We start from the raw sequence: 22,221 nt of genomic DNA, 5'->3' as shown, positions 1-22,221 counted from the left end.
ACCTATGGCCAGGCCTGAAAGATCACAAATAGATTTTTAACCCGGAGCTGGACTCCTCAATCAGTAGACCCCATGGTAATTTGCCTACTGCTGTGCTATAAAGTGGGAATCTTAGTATGAGTTGTAGTATAGGATTCCATGTTGGTAGATCAAAATTTGTAAGCTGCTGGATATTGCTACTAGATGAGGCTTTATGGAAAGGAAAAGGGAGGGGAGGGGAGGGGAGGGAAAGCGGGGCAGGGGGGAAGAGGAGAGGAGGGGAGAGAAGGAAAACCTATACCATAAGTATGTGTTGAGTCAAGTCAAGATGAATTGCTGACCTTTCTAGGGTAGAAGGGTCCAGTGTAATCAATGTGCTAAAAAGTGAATGGTTGGTTTCCTCAAGAGATGGTGCCATACTGGGGCTCAGCACTGATTTCTGTCACTGACAGATATGACATTTAGCAGTGAGAGTAATTAGATCAGCTTTGATGTGTGGAAACTCATACTGGGGCAACATACGCTATCTCTGTCACCTGATTACTCTTTCAAGAGCCTATTGTGCCAGTCTTGCAGTGGCTGATGACAGAAGCTGGCTTACATCAACTGGCCCAGTCACTCTGTATACCAATGCCTCTTCCATGGTGATTTTTCTCTGATGGGCATTAACTTATGACACTAAGGTCTTTACATTTTGTGCATATGCATTTTCTATAAATCTCCTTATTCCCAATTTCCAATCTTCCTCTTTCCCAGCCTCCAACTAATCAGCATAGCCATTTCCTTTGCCTGTAAATGAATGCATAGCTTTACCTGGGACCACTTCTTTTTCTACACAAAACAGATAGCCAGAGGCACTGTCCACTGGGAGGATCTCAAATCCTTTAAGTCTACCCTTGAGTGGTAGTAGTGTACAACAGTAGTTACCTGTCCAGTCAGCCCAACCATTAACTAAGATGTTCCTTTTCTCCTCTGCTAACTGGTCTTAAGAATCTTCTTTCCTCATCTACCCCATCAGATTATCCTGATTATCTGACTTACTTGCGCCTTTTTCTATTCATGTCCAGTCCCAGATGCCAATCACTATCTTATGACGGATTGCTTTTTTTAAATTTAAGTTTATTTTTTATTTTTTAAAATTTACATCCAAATTAGTTAGTATATAGTGAAGCAATGATTTCAGTAGATTCCTTAATGCCCCTTACCCATTTAGCCCATCCTGCCTCCCACACCCCTCCAGTAACCCTCTGTTTGTTCTCTATATTTAAGAGTCTCTTCTGTTTTGTCCCCCTCCCTGTTTTTATATTATTTTTGTCTCCCTTCCCTACGTTCATCTGTTTTGTCTCTTAAAGTCCTCATATGAGTGAAGTCATATAATTTTTGTCTTTCTCTGACTAATTTCACTTAGCATAATACCCTCCAGTTCCATCCACGTAGTTGCAAATGACAAGATTTCATTCTTTTTGATTGCTGAATAATACTCCATTATATATATATATATATATATATATATATATATATATATATATACATATATATATATATATACACACCACATTTTCTTTATCCATCCATCCATCGATGGACATTTGGGCTCTTTCCATACTTTGGCTATTGTTGATAGTGCTGCTATAAACATGGGGGCGCATGTGTCACTTCGAAACAGCACACCCGTATCCCTTGGATAAATGCCTAGTAGTGCAATTGCTGGGTCATAGGGTAGTTCTATTTTTAGTTTTTTGAGAAACCTCCATACTGTTTTCCAGAGTGGCTGCACCAGCTTGCATTCCCACCAAAAATGCAAAAGAGATCCTCTTTCTCCATATCCTTGCCAACATCTGTTGTTGCCTGAGTTGTTAATGTTAGCCATTCTGACAGGTGTAAGGTGGTATCTCATTGTGGTTTTGATTTGTAGTTCCCTGATGATGAGTGATGTTGAGCATTTTTTCATGTGTTGGTTGGCTATCTGGATGTCTTCTTTGGAGAAGTGTCTATTCATGTCTTTTGCCCATTTCTTCACTGGATTATTTGTTTTTTGGGTGTTGAGTTTGTGATGGATTGCTTTTGACCCTTATAATTTGGTGGATCTGACAGAACCCAGCACATAATGGGAAGGTCCAGCCACATGTTACTTAATGTCCTATAGCCAGGTGCTCTATCTCCACCAGGGCCCTGTAGCAAGCCAGGGGCTATTTACTGAATGGTGTATAGTTTTTGCTGCAGGTGGCATAGTATTGCTCCAGAAGCTACGGGGATTATGTTTGACTCTCCTATTGAGACCTCCTATAAAATCCTCAGGCAACTTTTCCCATCACTGATACTATTAGAACCATACATTCTGCTACTTGAACCACAGCCTGGACCTAGTGAAGAGACTCTCCTGTTGTAAGCACTACTCACACCTGACAGCATTCCATGTAGATGGGTCAGAAAAGTATTCTGTGAAGTAGTCTGTTAAGAGTTATTATTAAAAAAAAAAAAGAGTTATTAGTTCCATGTATTTTGGACTTAGAAAGTAAAAATAAACTAGGATATTATTATTACTATTACTACTATTATTACAATTTTCGATGTCTTATAAAAAGTGGGGCAATTATAAAAATGTTATGGAGGAAATCTCTCTTTAATCCACAGTCGTGAATGTAGCACAGTGCCTTCTGCAAGTACTGCTGTAGTAACTGTCAGGGCAAAAGGAAGGAATCCCAGTGAGCAGATCTTTTAGGATGCTCTTCAATGATAGGTTTCTTTAAAAACATTCAAGAGGGTCAGCTGGCTGGCTCAGTTTGTTGGGCGTCCAACTTTAGCTCAGGTCATGATCTTGCAGTTTGTGAGTTCAAGCCCCGCATTGGGCTCTGTGCTGACAGCTCGGAGCCTGGAACCTGCTTCAGATTCTGTGTCTTTCTCTCTCTCTGCCCCTCCCCTGCTCATGCTCTGTTTCTCTCTCTCTCTCAAAAATAAATATTAAAAAGAAATTAAAAAATGAAAAAATTCAAGAAGTGCTTTTCTTTCCTATCACCTTAAAATAAAAATGAAAAAAAAAACCACACAAAAAAACAGAACCTTTAGTATTTGAAATGACAGTCACATGCGCATTTTCAAAATCCATTTTGTATATATGTTTAACCTCACCATGTCTGCTTGCCTTGTTATGGCAAAAAAAACAACAACAGAATTTTGAAAGTAGTATTTTAACCTTTTTCATTATTGTTATATTTGTGGTGGTGATCTGTGATCAGTGATCTTTGATGTTATTATAATTGTAATTGTTTTGTGGCACCACAAACCATGTCCATACGATGGTGAACTTAATTGACAAATGTGTGTGTTCTGACTGTTCCATCTACCAGCCATTCCCCCATCTCTCTACCTCTCCTTGGGCCTCCCTATTCCCTGAAACACAACAATATTGAAATTAGGCCAATTAATAACCCTACAATGGCATCCAAGTGTTCAAGTGAAAGGAAGAGTCACACATCTCTCACTCTAAATCCAATGCTGGAATGATTAAGCTTAGTGAGGATGGCATGTTAAAAGCTGAGATAGGCTGAAAGTTGGGCCTCTTGTGCCAAAGAGTTAGCCAAGTTGTAAATGTGAAGGAAAAGTTCTTGAAAGAAATTAAGAGTGCTACCCCAGTGAACAATACCTAAATGACACGAAAGCGAAACAGCCTTATTGCTGATATGCATAAAGTTCTAGTGGTCTGGATAGATCAAAGCAACCACAACACTTCCTTAACCAAAGCTTAAACCAGGGCAAGGCTCTAGCTCTCTTTAATACTTTTTCCCCCTAACGTTTATTTATTTTTGAGAGCAGGGGAGAAGGGCAGAGCAGGGGTGGGGGTGGGGGGGCGGATAGAGGATCTGAAGCAGGCTCCATGCTGACAGCAATGAGCCCAATATGGGGCTTGAACCCATGAACCATAAGATCATGACCTGAGCATGACCTGATGCTCAACCGACTGAGCCACCCAGGTGCCCGCTCCTAGCTCTCTTCAATTCTGAGAGAGTTGAGGAAGCTGCAGAAGAGAAGTTGGAAGCTAGCAGAGGTTGGCTCATGAGGTGTAAGAAAAGAAGCCATCTGTGTAACATAAAAGTGCAAGGTGAAGCAGTGAGTACTGATGTAGAAGCAGCAGCAACTTATGTAGGACATCAGCCTAAAGTAACTACTAACGTGGATTACACTAAACAGATTTTCAATGTAGACAAAACAGTCTTCTATTGAAAGAATATGCCACCCAGGACTTTCATAGCTAAAGAGAAGTCAATGCCTGGTTCCAAAGCTTCAGAGGACAGGCTGATGTTAGCAGCTAATGCAGCTGGTGATGTGAAGTTTAAGCCAGTGCTTACTTACCATTCTGAATATCCTAGGGCCCTTACGAATTATGCTCAAGCTACTCTGTCTGTGGTCTATAAACAACAAAGCCTGGATGAAAACACGTCTATTTACAACATGGTTTATTGATTATTTTAAGCCCACTGTTTGAGACCAACTGCTCAGATAAAAGATTCCTTTAAAATTATTACTGCTCAGTGACAATGCAGCTGGTCACCCAAGAGCTCTGATGGAGATGTGCAATGAGATGAATGTTTTCATGTCTGCTAACACAACATCCAGTCTATAAACCATGGATCAAGGACTAATTTTGACTTTCAAGTCTTATTATTTAAGAAATACCTTTCAGGTATTGGCTGTGGCTCCCATGGATGATGATTCCTCTGATGGAGCTGGGCAAAGACAATTGAAAACCTGAAAAGGATTCACCATTCCAGATGCCATTAAGAACATTCATGATTCATGGGAAGTGGTCAAAATATCATCACAAACAGGACTTTGGAAGAAGTTGATTCCAACTCTCATGGATGACTTTGAGAGGTTCAAACTTCACTAGAGGAAATAGCAGGAGAACTAGAATTAGAAGTGGAGCCTGAAGGTGACTCAATTGCTATTTTTTTTTTTTTAATTTTTATTTCCAATACATCAGAAAAAACACTGGTTAATGGTTCAGTTAGATCAACAAAGTTAATATGACTGAGGGGAAACTTATGTCATCAACTGCAGAATTGCTTCTAAAGATAAAAATGTAATGGATGAGGAATTCCTTCTTATGGATGAACAAAGAACGTAGTTTCTTGAGATGGAATCTCCTCCTGATGAAGGTTGTTGAAATGACAACAAAGGACTTAGGATATTATATTAATTTAGTTGATAAAGTGGTGGCAGGGTTTAAGAGGATTAATTCTAATTTTGAAAGAAGTTCTACTGTGGGTAAAAGATTATCAAGCAGTGTTGCATGCTACAGAGAAATTGTTCATGAAGGAGTCAACAGATGCAGCAAGCTTCATTGTTGTCTTATTTTAGGAAGTTGCCACAGCCAACCCAACCTTTAGCAACCACCACCCTGATCAGTCAGCAGGCATCAACATGGAGACAAGACCCTCTACCAGGCAAAAAGACAACTGGCTGAAACCTGGGATGATGGTTAATTAGCACTTTTTACCAACAAAATACTTTTTTTTTTTTTTTATTAGACAACAGAAATGTATTTCCCCCCAAATCTGGAGTCTAGAAACCTGACATAGGGTATCAGCGGGCTTAGTTTCTTCTCAGGCTTCTCTCTTTGGCTTGTAGATGGAGATTCCCTTGTCTTCACATGATCATCCTTCTGTGCCCATATCCTTATCTCCTCTTCTTATAAGGGCACCAGTCATGCTGTGTAAGAGTCCATACTGATAACCTCATTTTAACTTCATTATCTCTTTAAACATTCTATATCTAACTATAGTCACATTGTGAAGTACGGGGCAGGGACCACAAAGTCAACATATGAATTTCGCATACACAATTCAGCCCATGACAAAGGTCTTGGGTCATAATGCAAATTAAGGCCCAAGCTGGAGAGTATATATGTACATATATATTTATGTACATATATATTATTTACTTGCAATTATTTTTTTTGAGACACAGTAAGTTTGAGATGCATTGAAATCTGTTCACCACTTTGTGCTGGCAGAGCCCAATCCTTCTTACGAGCCACCCCTTAGAGTAAATACAACACCTACGATTAAAGGGGTCCTCACATGATCTATAGAGGAGGCAAGCTTTCTCAGAACTCTTCTGAGGACAATAATCCCATTCATGAGGGCTCCACACTCATGACCCATTGTAATTCAAATTACCTCCCATAGACCTCACCTAATCCTATTGCATTAGAGGATAGGAATTCAATATACGAATTTTAGTGAACATAAACATTCATTTCATAATATCTCTCACAAGGACTTGATCTACTGTATACTTTCTGTTGTTGAATGAGCCTGGAGTTTTTGCTGAAAGATTTCCCACATTCACAGCGCTCCTAAGGCCTTTGTCCAGCCTGAACTCTGTGATGATAACTAAGGTCAGTGTGACTGATAAAAGATTTCCCACATTCACTGCACTCATAAGACTCTTTTCCTGTGTGAATTCTCTGGTGTTGAATGAATGTTGCCTTCCACTTAAAAGATTTCCCACATTCATGACACAAAGCTGTTCACCTGAGTGAAACTTTATGTGTACATTGAGGCTATTTTTCTCAGATAAATGGCCTTCCACATTCACTGCACTCATCAGGCCAACAAAGTGCTTTTAAATGAAGGGATATACATTGGTATTTTAGACATAATGCTATTACACACTTAACAGACTACAATATAGTGTAAACATAACTTTTATATGCACTGAAAAACCAAAATAATTCATTTGACTTGCTTTATTGAGATATTCACTTTATTGTGGTGGTCTGGAATGGATGCACAGTATCTCCAAGGTATGCCAGATGTTAATTTGAAAATTATTTCTATAAAGATATGACTAAATTAGAAAAATGGATAACTATTTTGAAGCTGAAATAATATATATATGTGTGTGTATCTATATCTATACCTATATCTATATATCTGTATACATACATATGTATGTATATATAGAGATTTTTTAAAGTTTATTTATTTGAGACAGAGAGAGAGAAAGAGAGAGAGAGAGAGCAGGGGAGGGGCAAAGAGAGAGAGAGAGAGAGAGAGAGAGAATCCCAAGCAGGCTCTGCAATGTCAGCATGGAGCCTGATGTGGGGCTCAAACTGAGGAACCGTGAAATCATGACCTGAGCTGAAACCAAGAGTCAGACTGAGCTACCCAGGCGTCCCCTACTTATTATTTTTTTTAACGTTTATTTATTTTTGCCAGAGTACAAGCAGGGAAGGGGCAGAGAAAGGGGGACAGAGGATCTGAAGTGGGCTTTGTGCTGACAGCAGTGAGCCTGATGTGGAGTTCGAACTCATGAACCTCTAGATCATGACCTGAGCTGAAGTTGGACGCTCAATCAACTGAGCCACCCAGGTGTCTTCCCCCCTACTTAAAAAGCAGATAGGAAAAAGGCAAAGGGTTAAAAATGATGTTACCGTTTATATCTTTTCAGACCTCCATCAGTGCATGCACATATTTGGATATGTACATATAATTTTCCATACACAGTGTGAAATGGTATCTAGGTTAGGGTCCTGGTGGGAAATATACGGCACACTCAGGAGTGATATGCTCAAAGACAGCTTTGCGAAGTGGTCAAAAACAAAGGTTTGGGAAGTTTAAAGAAAACAGAAAGGGATGGTGATGCACCCTGGAACCAGCAACTATAGAAAGCTATTGCTGCCTCTGTGTCTGAAGGGGTAGAGACAACACTAACTGGAAACTGAGAAGAAGCTGTGGCTATACACAGGGTGCTGTAACCTTCTGCTCAGTGCAAGCTGTGTCCTTCGGGGAGGAGAGCAGCCATGGCCAAAATGTGGCCCAGCAGAGAAGGAAAATAAATATCCTGGCCTTTCTCTTCTCCTTCCTTCTAATCTCCTATTGGTGCCTTCCAAAGACCAAATCCAATTAGAAGCCTTTGAGAAGGGTACCTGGTTGACACAGTCCATAGAAGCTGGACTCCCAGGGTACACAGCATAAGCGGAGAAGGGCAGTGAGTGGGATAAGGGGAAAATAGAGAATGCCCAGCTTACATAAAGAGACTGAAATAACAATGAATATATATATGTAGTCCTAGCTTGGCATGGCTCTGATACAGACAGCTTTCAGGTACCACTGTTCCGTTAAATTACACCAGACTTCTAACAACTTGGTTCAAATTCCAGTTATTATGGTGTATTAACTGAGTAACTGCATAAACACTGCTAGCTCTCCAGTCTACAAATCACTCCGCAAGTAACAGATGTTCATCATGTTCAGTGACCAATCATATCACTTATAGAGAGCAAAGTGTGTAGCTGTGTTTCCTCCTTGTCTTCCTCTAATGAAGTAATGTGACATTTTACAAAGGCAGATAATTGAAAGAGGGAATTGGCCAACAAAGATGAAAGTAATGCAAAGAAAAAGAGAACTCCATAAGTGAAATCTGAATCGAATGTACATGGAGTTATAGGAAAAATAGCTGGCCGGGGGCACCTGGGTGGCTCAGTCGGTTGTGTCAGACTCTTGGTTTTGGCTCAGGTCATGATCTCATGGTTTGTGAGTTCGATTCCCGTGTCAGACTCTGCACTGATGGTGTGGAGCCTACTTGGGATTCTCTCTCTCTCCCTCTCTCTCTGCTCCTCCCCAACTGGCACTGTCTCTGTCTCTCTCAAAAATAAATAAATAGACTTCAAAAAAATAGCTGGCCATGGTGACATTGCCCTATTTGAGAAACTCCAGATATGCAGCTAGAGGAAGTTAGCAAGGATGAACTTACTGAGATAAACAAGGATTGTGATCGAAAGGATGAAGATGTCTCAGAGGAAGTGACCACAGAAAAACGTTTCACACTACAGCAATTCTTGCAGATATTTCATGACACTGAAAATACAAAGGATAAAGTGCTGGAGGCTTATCTGAATGTAGGAAGGAGTGTGGTAATTCATCAAAGCATAGGAGAGTTGGTCACTCCATGCGGTAAGTTATATGACTAGAAGAAGACCAGCACTGTTCAAATTACTCTTGCTAAATATTTTTTACAAAAGAATGAAACACCTGAATTCTCAATGTTTTAATATTTTTAAATTATAAGGTACTAAGTAAATGTTAGTTTTCTCATTTTTAGATGTTTGACCAATTTTAAAGGTCTTAAAACAATCCTATTTCCCTCCCTTTTTACATTGCTTTGCAATTTAGTTTGTATGATTTTTAGGGTCCTACACAACTGTTCAAAGCAAGGACTGCCTTGTTGTGTTTTCCAATGACTGATTAACATTCTATAACATGGATAAAAACATTATTTAATGGAAATTTGGATTGTTTGCATTTTTTTCATGCTGTAATAAATATCCTTATGATGTCTTTTTTTTTTTTTTTTGGGTGTGCATCTGTATTGTTAGGAAAAATTCTAAGAATGACAGGTCAAAGGCCTATGCATATTCACATTTTGTTTAGGGTTAGGATGAAAAAAAATTTTTTTTTAAGTAGGCTTTACACCCAGGATGTGGAGCCCAACACAGGGCCTGAACTCATGACCCTGAGATCAAGACCTGAACTGAGATCAAGAGTCAGACACTCACAGGACTGAGCCACCCAGGTGCCCCTCTCAATCACATTTTGCTGCTAATCTGCCTTCCAGATAAGCTGGCTGATTGCCAGTTTACACTTCACCAACAGTGCCTCAAAGTTTCCAATTCTCCATCCTGTTGCAAACAATAAGCATGTCTTATCATCACCAGTTTCGTATCTCATTGATGTTTCAATTTGATTGTCAGAGAAGTTGAAAACCTTGAAGAATAAGGTTTTATTTGTTTATTTATTTATTTTTAAAGAGCTAATATTTATTTCTTTTTTTTATTTTTTGGAGAAAGAGAGAGAGCATGCAAAGGGAGAAAGAGAGGGAGAGAGAGAGAATCTTAAGCAGGCTCTATGCTCAGCATGGAGACCTGTGCAGGGCTTGTTACCATGACCCTGGGATCATGACCTAAGCTGAAATCAAAAGTCAGACTGAGCCACCCAGGTGTCCTGAAGAGATAAGGTTTTAAAAAGTTATTTGGAAAGAGAGTTCCCTACGATTACTCATGTTGTAAGTAGAGCGTTTACTTGCTCTAGGGACAGAATGATGTCTTGATCTATTAAAAACAGCGGCAGCCTCCAGTCCATCTCTCTGAGCAGCATTTAAGAGTCTGGTGGCTTGTTTTAATTAAGCAAAGTAGGAACAAGCAAGGATTTGAAGAAAGAGTGTACAAAAAAGTGGTAAGACTTTGCAAACTGGTGGCCACCACTCTTAGCCAGATGGCTTGTTTTTAAAAGCCTCTGGGTCACACTTTGGTCTTTCAATTAAATATATACACACGTGGTTAGATTTAGTGAATTTAAAAATAAACTCCTGTGTAAAAACATCTTATTCTGGGCTTATTATTAATAGTTTCATCCCTGAACTACCAAAATTAACCAATCAATTTATAAGTAGTATCAGACACAAACCATGTATTCAACATTTTGCTATGAATATGAGGCTACAAAAACTTTAAGATGTGGTCCCTGCCCTTAGCATTAATAATATCTGTTCAGAGAATATATTTTATATGCCTAGAACTATAAATGAGCTTTTACCTGGATCTCTCTTTTAGTCCTCACAATCCTGCAAGGTAGGCATTAAATCTACACATGAGGAGAGCTGAGACTTGATTACACTCCTATATCAGGTCTGACTCCTCATTACTACACCAAATTGGTTTTTTTTAAAACGTTTATTTATTTATTTATTTATTTATTTATTAAAAAAAATTTTTTTTAACATTTATTTTTGAGACAGAGACAGAACATGAACGGGGGAGTGTCAGAGAGAGAGGGAGACACAGAATCTGAAACAGGCTCCAGGCTCCGAGTGGTCAGCACAGAGCCTGACTCACAGACCGCGTGATCATGACCTGAGCCGAAGTCGGCCGCTCAACCGACTGAACCACCCAGGCGCCCCAAACACGTTTATTTATTTTTGAAAGAGATAGCATAGGAGCGGGGAAGGGGCACAAAGAGAGACAGCAAGAATCCCAAGCAGGCTCTGCACTGTCTTTGCAGAGCCCGATGTGGTGTTTTACACCATGAACTGTGAGATCATGACCTGAGCTGAAACCAAGAGTTGGATGCTTAATAAACTGGGACATCCAGGCACCTCACTACACCAAATTGTTTAAACAATTCAGTTGAAGAGTCACCAGGGTGGCTCAGTTGGTTGAGTCTGACTCTAGATTTCAGCTCAGGTCATGACCTTGAGGTTTGTGAGATGTAGCCCTGCATCGGGCTCTGTGCTGACAGAGCAGAGCCTGCTTAGGATCTTCTCTCTCCCTCTCTCTCTCTCTGTTAAATAAATTAAAAAACTTAAAAAAAAAATCCAGTCGAGGGGGCCTGGGTGGCTCAGTCGGTTAAGTGTTTGGCCTCGGCTCAGGTCATATTCATGCGTTCAAACCCCTTGTTGGGCCCTGTGCTGACAGCTCAGAGTCTGGAGCCTGCTTCAGATTCTGTGTATGCCTCTCCTGCTCGCACTGTCTCTCTCGCTAAACATTAAAAAAATTAAGAAAAATCCAGCTGAAGAAACAATAGGAATGAAGAGTAACAAGAAATTTTAACTTATATTTTTAAAAGTTTATTTTTGAGAGAGAGAGAGAGAGAGAGAGAGAGAAAACACAAGTGGGGGAGGGGCAGATAGAGATGGGAGAGAGAGAGAATCCCAAGTAGGCTCCACACTGTCAGCACAGAGCCTGATGTGGGGTTCGAACTCACAAACCATGAGATCATGACCTGAGTTGAAGTTGGATGCTTAACTGACTGAGCCACCCAGGCACACCAAGAGTAACAAAAATTTTAGACAAAAATTAAGGTGGAAACCCTGTGGTCTTAATAGTAAGGTGGTAGTTTTCTATGGGTTGAATAGCCTGGGGTATATTCAATTGGATAGATCAATTATTTGGAAGATCCTGAGCAGCTTTGGGAGAAGAGCCATTCTTGAAAGTGTGTAGGATCTTGGGAGACAGACGCAGGTGTTGGAAAGGAAGAGTTGAAGGAACTTTGCCAGGGTCCCATGAATAAAAAGAAAACACACTGCAGCTGAGCAAAAGGAAGGAATGACAGATGCAGCTCGTCTGAAGGGTCAGACATCAAGGGGCAGGTGGTGTGGGTTCTGCTGTACTGACGAGGTAGAGGTAATGTATTACGCAGCGGAACAAAGGGCTACTCCGGCTGGTGGAGTTAACCATAGTCCTTTGTGCAGGGTGTTGACATTGGACGAAGTGGCAAAACAAAAATGTTTGTTTTAAACAGGGTCCATCGGACTTTTGAGAAACTGAAGACACCAGATAACAAATACAACTCAAATTCTAGAGAAATCCTCAAATGCCAGCAGGGTGAATTAGAACAGAAATTAGGAGAATGTTGTATTTTCTCTACAATTAGTGCCAAAGCCACTATCACTAAGGTGTTTGTAACTGCGGCCTTAAAAAAACCAGGCTGGCCTATGGGAAAGAATATTTTAATGGTCTCAATACTTGTAGATATGTCAGTTAGATCTCAATAAATCTGGAAAAAATAAAAGAACTCCACCCCTTTAAAAAACCACCTTCCAGAGTTTGAAGGAGCTGTTTGCTGAAAAATATATTTTTATATGACCCATCTGTATAGTAATGTACTTCAAGGAAAAAAAAATTTTTAAGTCTTAAACATGTTTCAGCTTTAGTTAACAAAGTTTTATTTCATAAAGTGCTCTTAACTATAAATAAGTTAAAGAGAAAAAAATAAATCTGAAATAGTTACTTATGCAATGCAAGAAATGGTCCATGGCAAAAGCTTCAGAACAAATTTGACTCTACCCCAGTGGAATCCTTTGTTGCTCCATGCAACTGCCAGAGAACTTCCTGTGGAGCCTGCTACCCTCACAGCCCCTGCAAAAGCCAACTGGGCAACAACTCAGTGTGAAAACTACTGTGCTGAGAGATAGCATGTACTCATTGTTCATATGTTATTTTCTTCCTTCATATTATAATCATGTTCCTGAAGAGGGTCCATAGGGTTTACATGTGATAACTCTATGTGAACACATGTCAAGAAAAAAACCAACAGAAAACCAGGCAAAAATGTTTTGTAGGACAGTATGATAAAGAATTTATTGAAAGCATAAATGATGGCCTAATTCCCACCAAATATATGAACAAAAATAGGCATAAATGAGGTAAGAACTAATTAAACATTTTAGAAATGAAAAATATAGTCACTGAAATAAAAAAGATGCAATAAATGGGGTTAATTTTAGACTAGGCATATTTGAAGAGTTATTAAATCAATTAGAAGACAGCACTCATGGAGTTCATGGAGAAGAACTTATCCAGAACACAGAACAAAGATGAAAAACATGAGACTAGAGACCCAACAGAGTAGTTAGTGGCCCAAATTTAGCCAACTGGAGTTTTAAGAAAAGAAAAAAGGGAGACAATAGTAAAGCAGTATTTGAAGAGACACTTGCTGAGAATTTTTCATAACTGAAAATAGATGTGGGTCTTAGACAAAAAGCACATTCATTCCTGAGCAAGATGAATAACTATTGAATAGATCAAAATTGGTAGCAGTTCAAAGATAAAGACACAACTTAAAAGCTGCCAAGGAAAGAAGCCAGGTTATCTACAAAGGAAAACAACCGTACTGATAGTAAACTGTTCATAGACAATAAGAGAATTTAATGGTGTAATATTTCAAAGTGCTAAGGGAAAAATAACTGCCAACCTAGAATTTTATACTGAGCCAAATTATCATTCAAGAGGACAAGATACTTTGAGTTTATAATCAACAGGCTCTAACTTAAAGACATAAGAAAAGAGGTACTTTAGTAAGAAGAAAAGTGAACCCTGATGAAATGTACAGATATAAAAAAAGGCACAAAACTTGATAAAAATAAAGGCCAGTATATTAACTATAGTCTATAAAAAATAAAACTGAAACTTAGCAAACTAGGGGGAAAAAAACTTTAAAGAAAGTAGAAGGAAGGAAAATGATATAAAAGCAGAAATTAATGAACAAAAAACCAAAAGCACAGACAGGATCCATAGGACCAAAGCTAAAGACATTAGGTGAAGAGATTTAAAAAACAGATAAAATGTCTAAAAAAAAAAAAGTACAACAAGATTAAAACATTTTAAAACTATAAGAGAATTCTATGAGCCTTATCCTATTAAACATAAAACTTTCTACCTCAAACAAACTTTCCAAAAATGAGAGGCTGATATGCCATAGATATACAAACTGGAAAAGAGAAATATAAAAAAACAATGGCTATAAACAGAAACATAAAATCCTTAAACATGAAATTAGTAACTATAAATAGACTATAAACGTTAAGAATATATATTATAGTCTCTAGAGCAATCACTAAAAAACAATACAAAGAAGTTCAATTAAAATATCAATAGGAAAATGAAATGCTAAAAAATATTTAAAGTCATTAAAAAAAGTCAAGAAAGGAAAAACAAAAAACAGGAGACAAAATAGGAAACATTAAATGGTAGATACAAATCTAACCATATAAATAACTACATTAAATCTTTTTGGAAAAATTTTCCAATTAAAATGTAGAGATTGTCAGAATGTATAAACAAGATCCAACTATATGCTGTCTATAAGAAATCCACTAAACACAAACATAGGTGGGCTGAAAGTAAATGACGGAAAAAGATATGTGCTAACAATAAGCACAAGATGGAAATGGCTATATTAAGTTAGATAAAACAGATTTTAAGTGAGAGCATTACTAGAGTTGTAAAAAGGCATTTCATCAGATTAAAAGTCCAATTCATCAGAAAGATGTAAAAATCGCTAACAGTGTATATGGCTAATAACATAAAGAATGTGTCAAAATACCCGAATCAAAATTTTACAGAAAAGGAGAAAAATTCCAAAGTCGTCTGTCAAATTTCTCTTTTTTTTTTTACAATATTTTTTTAATGCTTATTTATTTTTGAGAGAGAGACATAGGGCACGAGAGAGCACGAGCAGGGGAGGGGCAGAGAAAGAGAGGGAGACAGAGGATCCGAAACAGGCTCTGTGCTGACAGCAGAGTCTGACACAGGGCTCAACTCATGAGTTGTGAGATCATGACCTGAGCTGAAGTCAGACACTCAACCAACTGAGCCACCCAGGAGCACCTCATTTGTCAAATTTCAGTGATTGATGGACCTAGACAAAAAACACAGTAAAAGATAGAGTTCCTTTTTTTTTTGTAATTTTTAAAAAATGTATTATTTTTCAGAGAGTGAGAGGACACAGCACGAGTGGAGAGGGAGACACAAAATTCGGAGTAGGCTCCAGGTTCTGAGCTGTTAGCACAAAGCCCAACACAGGGCTTGAAACCACAAACTGAGATCATGACCTGGGCCAAAGTCAGACATCTAACTGACTGAGCCACCCAGGCACCCCAAAATGGATTAGTTCTGAACAACACTATCAACACTATTTCTATCAGTACACTCAACAGGGACAGAATATACATTCTTTCCAGAAGCACATGGTTAGATTTATGAAGAGATGTGAAGAATTAGTACATGGAACACCAAACAGTACAAAACATTGCAAGGTGAAATTGAAGAAGACCTAAAAGTCATTCATAACAGAAACTCTTAACAAATGGAATCTCATTAACCTGACAAAGGGCATCTATTCAAAAACCTATAGAAAACATCACACTTAATCCTGAGACTTCAGAAGTATTTAAGTTAAATAGAAACCAAAAAAAAAGCATGGTCCCATCACTGCTTTCATTCAACATTCTACTTAAGGGCTCAACTAATGCAATAAGGAAATACGATGTTAAGAATTAGGCAGGAAGAGATGAAACTCCTTATCTGCCAGACACTATTCTACCTGCTAGGCACTGTTCTAGGGTTTTTCACTTTTTAATCCCCACAATAGTCCATGAGATAAGATTATGCAAATGAGGAAAGTTGAGGATAAGCAAGTTACCCAAGTTTATACAGCTAATGAACAACAACATCAGGATTTGAATCCAGGTGGTAGAGCCACAGAATCTATACCATTTACTACTGTGTTATCCTCCTTCCTGTCTACTTTGAAAATTAAGTCAATACAAACTATAGAACTAAGAGTTCAGGTATGTTGCTGCAAAAAAAAAAAAAAAAAAAAAAAGTAACATAAAAAACTGGTAAGTGTTCTTATGCCTTCATAACAAACAAAAAAATTTTTTTAATGTTTATTTTTGAGAGAGAGTGAGAGTGCTAGCAGGGGAGGGGCAAAGAGAGAGGGAGACACAGAATCTGAAGCAGTCTCCAGGTTATGAGCTGAAAGCAGAGCCCAATGAGGGGGCTCAAATGCATGAACGGTGAGATTATGACCTGAGACAAAGTCAGACACTTAACTGACTGAGCCACCCAAGTGCCCCAGTAACAATTAAAAGATGTAATAGGAAGAAGATCCCATTCCCAATAGAAAAAAATAGTAAGATACTCTAGCATAAACTAAAAATTAAAAAAAAAACAAAACATTTCAAAAGATGGTAAAGAGTACCAACATATTTTACAGTTAAAGAAAAAAATACCAAAAAATTAAAGGATAGACTAAAGAGAAGAAAATTCCAAGTCTTTCCAAATTATTCTACAGACTTGAGGTAATTCCAATCAAAATCTCAGAATATACATACCAAATAAATCTGCAAAACAATACTAGACAATGTTAATGAGAACTATTTAGCTAAAATATGAAACCATGAAAATTAAAAACACACTGAATTCATGTAATAGTTCTAGCAGGATAGGATCAGAGTGGGTACACAGGACACCTTAACTGTCTCCACGTCTTTTCCCCTGAAAAAGGAAATAAAGTATTTGAAAGCAAATATGACAATGTTAAGATTTGATAAAGCTGGGTGGCAAGTACAGGGGGTGTCCTTTTTATCATATCTAATCTGGTTGGCATATTTGGAATACTTCATAATAAATAAAAAAGATCATATCATTTTAGGACTTTACAGACTGTTTACTTTGAAAGAAGCTATAATTCTATGAATTTGAGAACAGCTTTAGGCCATTATTAGTTTAGGGCCTGGGAATTAATATAGAAAAAGATGGTTAGTAGTCCATTTGTTCTTGGTGTGGCTTAAATTTCTTGAATACTTTCAGAGTGCCAACTGTACTCAAGATAGTCTAGTAGAATATGAAGGAAAGACATAAAAATTGAGTCTGTACTTTCACAGAGGCTTATAATCTAGGTGGTAAAATAAATGAACTTTCAACAGTAACAGGCAGATGTTTATGTTCCAGGAGTAATGTCCTAACTTTCTGACCTCCCTTTTTCTGTATTGGTTTTTCTCTTCCTGTAGGAAAATATTTGTTTTGTTCCTGCCCATTAATGTGGTTCACTGTAGAATTAACATTAACAACATATTTAATAGAGAGAAAGTGTTCTAATTGTAATTCTTACACAAAAATTTATTTTTGGTAGGAAAAATGAGAGTGCATTAATTTAGTGACATCCACTAAATATTAGTACCAGTTAAAAATGAAATAGAGGGGTGTCTGGGTGGCTCAGTCAGTTAAGCATCTGACTCTTGAAGTGGGCACCGAGCTGTGCGTCAGGCTCTGTGCTGATGGTGTGGAGACTGCTTGCGATTCTCTCTCTTCCTCTGCTCCTCCCCTGTTCATGCTCTCTCTCACAAATAAACTTAAAAAAAAAAAAAAAAAAAAAAGGAAAATTCGGCAATACTTTTTAATCTATATGAAATAGGCTATTAAGCAACCCAAGCTTTCAGCTTTAAGAATGCTATCCTCCTATAATCCATCTGAACTTGTATCTTGATATGAATACATGTTGCGAATATATCAGCATTCATTTGTTTTTAAGTATTTACATAAATCAGTTGTGTACTTTTTCTTTTCCCAAATTACAAATGCCAAGAACCAGTTACAAAATCAGACTGCCATGAAATCACACAGACAAATGTAACGAGTTTTAAAATTTTATTGAAATTCAATTTAGAATTTAACAATTTAATACAGCATTATTTTGAATATTTTCTAACCAGTATTTTCACCTGCTTTACATGATTTCTGGGAACAACTTTAAAGAACTGACACTTTCTGCTTAATTTTCCATAATATGTCAATTATACATTCATTAAAATCTCAGTTCCCTGAAACTGTTATTTCAATGTCAGAATTTAAAAAAATAAGCCCAAATATTGAAAATTTAAGACATTAAATAGCCACTGTAAAATAGAAAAGAAAAAAAAAAACCTTACACAATCTGAACTGTTTAAAATTGTTAACATTTATTGTAGTAATGCAATATGAATTTTTTAACATAACCATATGAATTTTTCATTAAAATGTTCAACCATTTCCTACTGAAGCATGTCCAAAGTTATAAAAATCTTCTCTTTTAAAGTAACCTATATTGAATTAATCCAAAGTAACTGTGGCACTTTAGATAAAACATATACTCCATTGTAGTAGCTTAAGGAATAGCCTGATCAATAGCAGGTTACTGGAAAGAATAAAAACAGCACAGCTTTCTTTAAGGAGTGAGTCGTTTGGGATCACGGGGGAACATTGAGGTCTGGCGAACATTGTGCAATCCCAAAAAAAGCATAGTGACTCGTTCCAATCCTAGGGAAAAAAGTAATCATTAATTCCTTTTCTGAAAACCTTTCAGGGTCTTACTTATTGAAACTACCAACATAGTATCGTCGATCAACAAAATACTTCTATTATTTTGAGTTTATTTAAAATGAACTGTTTTGGGTCTGATACAGAAATAGAAATGATGCTGTATGTGGGAAGGACTAAATGAGATATCCTTAAGTTGTATGGATTCTGTGAACTACAAAAATCTTGTAAATATACAAAACTTATGATTTAAGCAAACACAAAAAAGTCATTTTATAAGCCTGTATGTTTTCAAATGGGACCAGAATCTTAATTATGTAGTCTAGACCATCAGTATAAGACGAGAGCCATAAACTTCTTCAGGGAAGTTTATTAATGGAAGCACCAGAAATTTACTGTAATTCAATAGATGTGTAATGTAGTGGTTCCTAGTATAAGACTCTAGGATACATTATTGTAAATGTTCTGAGTGCAGAAGAGACTGATTTTGATATGTGACTTAAATACTGTATCACTGTCAGAATTAAGACCAAGTACCACCTAAGAAACCGAAAAGAACTAGCAAATGAAACTCTGTGTGTGTAATTTATTTCACCAAAGTTGTAGAAGACATTATAGAAAAAATGCAAAGAATATTTTTATACAGCAATAACTTTTAATTTTAAAGGGATGTATTTAACTTCTTTTTTTTCTTTAAGTTTTTATTTAAGTAATCTCCACACCCAATGTGGGGCTCAAACTCATGACCCCAAGGTCTAGAGTCGCAGGCTCTTCCAACTGAGCCACCCAGGTGCCCCAGGAATGTATTTAACTTCTAAAACAGAAATATAAATAAGAGAATTGACATTTTAAAAATGTTTACTTATTTTTGAAAGAGGAAGAGAGCACATGAGTGAGTGGGAGGAGGGCAAAGAGGAGAGAATCCCAAGGAGGCTCTATGCTGCCAGTGCAGAGCCTGATGAGATCATGACTTGAGCTGAAATCAGAGTCAGACACTTAACCAACTGAGCCACCAGGTGCCCCTGAGAATTAATATTTTTATTGCTATTCCTTACCAAAAAATCTGCAGCTGCAAATTCGAACTTTGTATTAATCTAATACCAATCTAAAAATCCAACTATATCACATCTTCCCTTTAATCATTAATTACCAAAAAATGAGTGGTATTTGATAACAATTCAAATGTCCACAAGTTTGATTAAAATGTACATTGTCAATCAGTCACAAAAATATGTGAATTAAACAAAATGCACATTACTGCATACTCTGAGAGAAAATAGTTGTGCATTTCCCATTTAAACTTAAATTCTAGGGGCGCCTGGGTGGCTCAGTTGGTTAAGCATCTGACTTGAGCTCAGGTCAAGATCTCATGGTTTTGTGAGTCTGAGCCCCATGTTGGGCTCTGTGCTGACAGCTCACAGACTGGAGCCTGCTTCAAATTCTGGGTCTCCCTCTTTCCCTGCCCCTACCCTGCTCACACTCTCTCTCTCAAAGATAAATAAACATTAAAACAAACGAACAAAAACAACTAAATTCTGTATCCAGTGGAGCACTGTTTGTAGTAACAAAAGGCTGGTATCAACCTACATGTCTATCAAATTTTGATGTACCCTTTCAATGGATTGATTCTATGTAGTGTTAAAAAAATACTGAAAATGTCTAAGTACTGATAAGGAACAAATGAGAAAATACAGTAAGTGACAAATGCAAGGTACTGGATGATTTATATTGTATGCTACAATTTGTGTAAAAATGTATTTTTAAAAGTGTCTACTTTTGCATATGCAAAGATTATCTTTGCAAAGGTAAAAATAAAACTAGCAACAATAGTTTCTTACAGGGAGATGAATACATACTCTTCTATACCCTTTTAATTTGAAAAATTTTACAGTACTATATTATTCATTCACCAACCCTCCCACCCAAACAAACATCAAACAAAAATTTCAAGGAAACTATACATTCAGAATTCTTTTAAGAGTCTCTGATAGGGACATCTAGGGGGTGCCTGGGTGGCTCAGTTGGTTGAGATCTGACTCTTGATTTCAGCTCATGATCTCACAATACATGAGCTAGAGCCCTGGGTCGGTCTCTGTGCTGACAGTGTGGATCCTGCTTGGGATTCTCTCTCTCTCTCAAAATAAATAAATATTTTAAGAAAAGTTCTGATAGGGACACCTAAAAATTGAGCTAAATTTTTACTTATTCATTTACTTTTAAAAGGTTTATTTTTTATAAATTTATTTTTTTTAAGTTTATTTATTCATTTTGAGAGAGAGAGAGACAGAGAGCATGTGTTCTCATGGGAAGGAGGGGCAGAGAGAGAGGGAGACAGAATCCCAAGCAGGCTCTGGCACTGTCAGCACAAAGCCTGATGTGGGGCTGGAACTCAAGAACCGTGAGATCATGATCTGAGCCGAAGAGTCGGACATTTAACTGACTGAGCCACCCAAGTGCCCAGATTTCTTTATTTTTTAAAAGTAATTTCTACACCCAACGTTGGGCTTGAATTCACAACCCTGAAATCAAGAGTTGCATGCTTCTGTGACTGAGCCAGCCAGGTGCCCCTTACCCTTTGTAAATCACAGAGTGGTCTCTTACATTTACTCTAGAAGTGGTCCTAAAAGCCAATGAGCCATTACATTATAACAAAATATTTAGCAACAATCCAAGCTAACTCGAGGGAGAGCTTCAATTTGGGCTACTGTGAATGAACTCATGGATGCATAGAGAAAACAGGATACTCAATTTAAAAGACATTTTGCTTCTCAACTCTTCAGAGAAAAAAATGGCTAGAAATTTATTACAATATTTTACACACAAATTAGCTGTTCATTTTGTTCCTTGGAAGTCACATTTTCATTTAGTCATAACTCGCAAAATTTGTTATAATTCAAATTTGTACCATACTTAGCACTTATGGACCTATTGGTAAACAATAATAATATATAAAATTTACTTTTTGAAGTCTCATGTTGAAGAAATTTAGTTAGAAATGAATGAACACTTTGCCAAATGAAATCTGAATTGGAACTATATTGTCATAATATTAAAATAATATTACCAATGCCTCCACCAGCATGAGGAGGGGCTCCAAAGCGGAAGGAATCAATGTATGCCTTAATTTTCTCCAAATCTAGGAAAAAAAACAAACAAACAAACTCAAAAGCCCAACATAATTTATCATTTTATTTAGTAACTCAAAAAAAAGTACTAAGCAATAATTATTGTTCAGTAAAGATTAAAACAAATAACTATGTTTCTGAGAAGTCTTTAAAAGGTTTAAAATGTGCTTTTTTCACAATATACATTACTCTCCCAAATATATTTAAGTTGTTTACCAATTCCATGATGTAAGGCTCTCTCTGTTAGCAGCTGAGGATCATGTATTCTCTGAGCTCCTGACAGTATTTCTTCTCCCCTCATGAACATATCGTAAGAGTTGGACTGCTTCTGCAGGGCAAAGCAAACACACAAGAAAACACCACTCTTCTAGTGGCTATCATTCTATTTCCATTACTCATATGAGAGAAAAAAAAATCTCTGTTGTTCAAAGAGCAAGGCCATTTCCCCCTAAAATTAATGATGCAATCTGCTTCAAT

General features: G+C 37.4%; 1 protein-coding gene across 3 annotated transcripts in view; it reads right to left on the bottom strand.

The window, feature by feature from the left end:
- Positions 1 to 17,954: 17,954 nt before the first annotated feature.
- Positions 17,955 to 22,221, bottom strand: part of DARS1 (aspartyl-tRNA synthetase 1) — a 63,464-nt gene continuing 59,197 nt past the window's right edge. For all 3 annotated transcript variants that reach the window (XM_019454840.2, XM_019454848.2, XM_019454867.2), the window contains 3 exons: positions 21,961 to 22,072; positions 21,684 to 21,755; positions 17,955 to 18,619 (listed from right to left, as the gene is read on the bottom strand). In XM_019454840.2, coding sequence (XP_019310385.2) covers positions 18,528 to 18,619; positions 21,684 to 21,755; positions 21,961 to 22,072 — 276 coding nt within the window. In that variant the 3' untranslated portion in view covers positions 17,955 to 18,527. The remainder of the gene's footprint in view (positions 18,620 to 21,683; positions 21,756 to 21,960; positions 22,073 to 22,221) is intronic.

The sequence above is a fragment of the Panthera pardus genome, unplaced genomic scaffold (genome assembly GCF_024362965.1).
Source record: "Panthera pardus isolate Hobbes unplaced genomic scaffold, ASM2436296v1 HiC_scaffold_10, whole genome shotgun sequence".
NCBI classification, from domain to species: Eukaryota; Metazoa; Chordata; class Mammalia; order Carnivora; family Felidae; genus Panthera; species Panthera pardus.
This window is presented reverse-complemented; position numbering and strand designations above follow the sequence as displayed.